Here is a 2,561-nt window from a genome sequence, read left to right as displayed (position 1 = left end):
AATAAATGGACAGAGAGCATAACCCCCCCAATGTTAGACCTAAAGTTACGCCCTTGGGTCCAACATGGTACTAACAAAGTGTACCTAATGAAGTGGCTGATGATTGTAATAAGAATGTACAGAAAAACATTTTTTATTCTTTAAGAGCAGTGGGACCTGCAGGTGAAAGTCCTGCATCAGAGTCTGTTCATTAGAAATGGTAGGATAAAAAAAGTTAAATAAATATGTTGTGAGTAGAAACATACCTGCACTATGGCAACAAAGCCATTTGAAAAGGTCCCTCGGAGGATAGCATTCCGGGTTGTCCCAACCAAGAACTCCTCCTCATCCACCACTGCTATGGTGCGCACGGCCCCAAACTTTTCTGGAATCTAGGAAAAGGTTCTGGTTAGTCAGGTGATGCCCAGAGTTTGCCTCCGAGGTGAAGGTTACGTCTCCTGGCCATTAACAGGTGTAGTCAGACACATCCAGTCGTGGTTCACCTCACACTCAGTCTCAGGAGCCAGGTCAGCGCTCCAGCGGATGATCTTCCGGTCTTTCCCACCCCCGCTGAGCAGAGCGCCGCCCTGCAGGATGCACAGGGTAAACACGCTGCCTTCATGTGCTCTGGTCTGTCGCATGATCTGGTAGGTCTCTGGTAGTAGAACAAATGGAGACAATTTGTTTTAATATAGTGATGAAATGGTATAATTCTGTGGACTAATATTAATCTATAGATTTATTAAAAMCTGACCTTTAGCTCCTTTACCCAGAGTCTTAACATCTGCAGCTGACTTTCCCCACGTCAGGATGTTTCCTTCAGAGTCTCCRGTCAAAACGTCTCCAGTCAGGCTGAACACAAAGCACTGGATGAACTTGGGCTTCTTGTATTTCTGCAAGTAAACCAGCAGCATATTTATCAYGTAGAACTACAGTTTTCAATCTGTTGCAGTCAGCTTCAAACAGCAGTCTGCAGAATGTCACAGCAGCTCATCGAATCACATTACARGAGATTGTCAGCAGAAATTATTGATTTAGTTTTTGTAAAACAAACCAACCCCCTACTGGGTGTTAGTAAGACAATAATTAGTGAAATATTAACTCTTAATTAAACATTAATTATGGTTTATTCTGAATGATCCAATGCAACAAGGAATACACCATTAATTATAAATTATGTTTCTTTTAACAGTACTGTAGACACAGTGTATGTTTCTAAATAAAGGGTTAGTCTGGTCATCTTTGAAGTCAAATACTTGTTGTTGTTAAAMCTTCTCCACAGTTAGTACTTCATCAGCTGATAAAGTACTAACTACCTGTGGTTGGTGGCACTAATCTAAACATTAGTTGCACTAACCTTAAAGCACTAACTCAAATTTTAGGTCCCCTAATTCTAAAGCACTAATGCACTAAAAAAATGAGGAAAAGCTRATTCTAAAGCACTAATATAACCCAGCTGATATCCTCCCTGTCAGGGACAGCTGATCAGATTGTTAAAGTAATTCTGTTCAATCTAAACTCTAAAGCAAAGTCTGAGTTTCCTTTGGAGATTTTTACTAGTTGTTTTCTTATTTCTTGTCAGCCTCAGGTTTTTTCAGTGATCTTTGTGTTTTACAAACAGCTGTAAATCCAACACGTCTTACTCCAAAGATCCCTTGCTTCTTGGTGAACTGTCCTGCGCTGAGGGTCCAGAAGTAGACGTGAGATTTACCGCAAGTGATGATGATGGTGCTGTCACTCGGGTTGAAGTCCACAGCGAACACGGCCTCGTTGGTACTCTGCACACACAGCAGCACAGCAAGCTTTACCTTTAGTAATATCTACTAACATCAACTGACTCTGGATCTGAAGAAGAAATCACAAACATGTACTGACTATTGGGTTGTGCTTAGCTGAAAACAACATCAGTAATTTAGGGAGAAAGTGTTGACAGCTGTTTCTGTCACTCCCTGACTGTCAAACAGGACCAAAGAGTCACAGATCATTAAACATCTGGAACTCTCAGGCAGACCCACACAGTCAAGTTTCATGTGTCCAACTTAAAGTCCACGGGCCAAATCTGGTCCTCGTTGACATTCTACCCAGCCCCAAAGGTAWTACTTTAAAATTCTTTATGGTTTCTTTTTGTTTCGTCACTGTATTTAGTGCAGTGTTCTCATGACTGTTTCTGTTTTCTCTTATTATTTTTAACGTAATTGGATTTTTAGTGAGGGTTTTCTTTTTTACTTGATTTGCTAAAATGTATCTCAAAGAGATAATATATCAAGAATTTGTTTACAGAACATAAAGCATAAGAAGAAAATGCTGAATTTATTTTAATTTATGTATATTCTAAATGCTACATTAAACATAATTTGGAAAAGGTAATATGTATAAGAATAATTTGTTATATAACATTTTTTTTATAAATACTGACAGAAATTGGGCCCTGGCTTGGACCAGGTTATGAATTTTGACCCCGTGTAGCTGAGTTTGACCCCCTGACAAGTTAAACAGACCCTTCACTCCCAGTTCTGTGAAGGGGTCTGACAAATCTCCAGAGATTGGTCAGAAATATAAAGTGGGCGTGGTTAATGCAGGAC

General features: G+C 39.8%; 1 protein-coding gene across 2 annotated transcripts in view; it reads right to left on the bottom strand.

Moving 5' to 3' along the window:
• eml3 (EMAP like 3) overlaps positions 1–2,561 on the bottom strand; it is a gene marked incomplete in the record, with an annotated part of 43,050 nt that overhangs the window by 9,717 nt on the left and 30,772 nt on the right. For both annotated transcript variants that reach the window (XM_014027205.1, XM_014027207.1), the window contains 4 exon segments: positions 246–371; positions 483–634; positions 734–872; positions 1,623–1,757. In XM_014027205.1, coding sequence (XP_013882659.1) covers positions 246–371; positions 483–634; positions 734–872; positions 1,623–1,757 — 552 coding nt within the window.

Source organism: Austrofundulus limnaeus, unplaced genomic scaffold (genome assembly GCF_001266775.1).
Source record: "Austrofundulus limnaeus strain Quisiro unplaced genomic scaffold, Austrofundulus_limnaeus-1.0 Scaffold623, whole genome shotgun sequence".
Taxonomy (NCBI): Eukaryota; Metazoa; Chordata; class Actinopteri; order Cyprinodontiformes; family Rivulidae; genus Austrofundulus; species Austrofundulus limnaeus.
The sequence above is the reverse complement of the archived record's forward strand: the minus strand, read 5'-3'. Positions and strand labels throughout refer to the sequence as shown.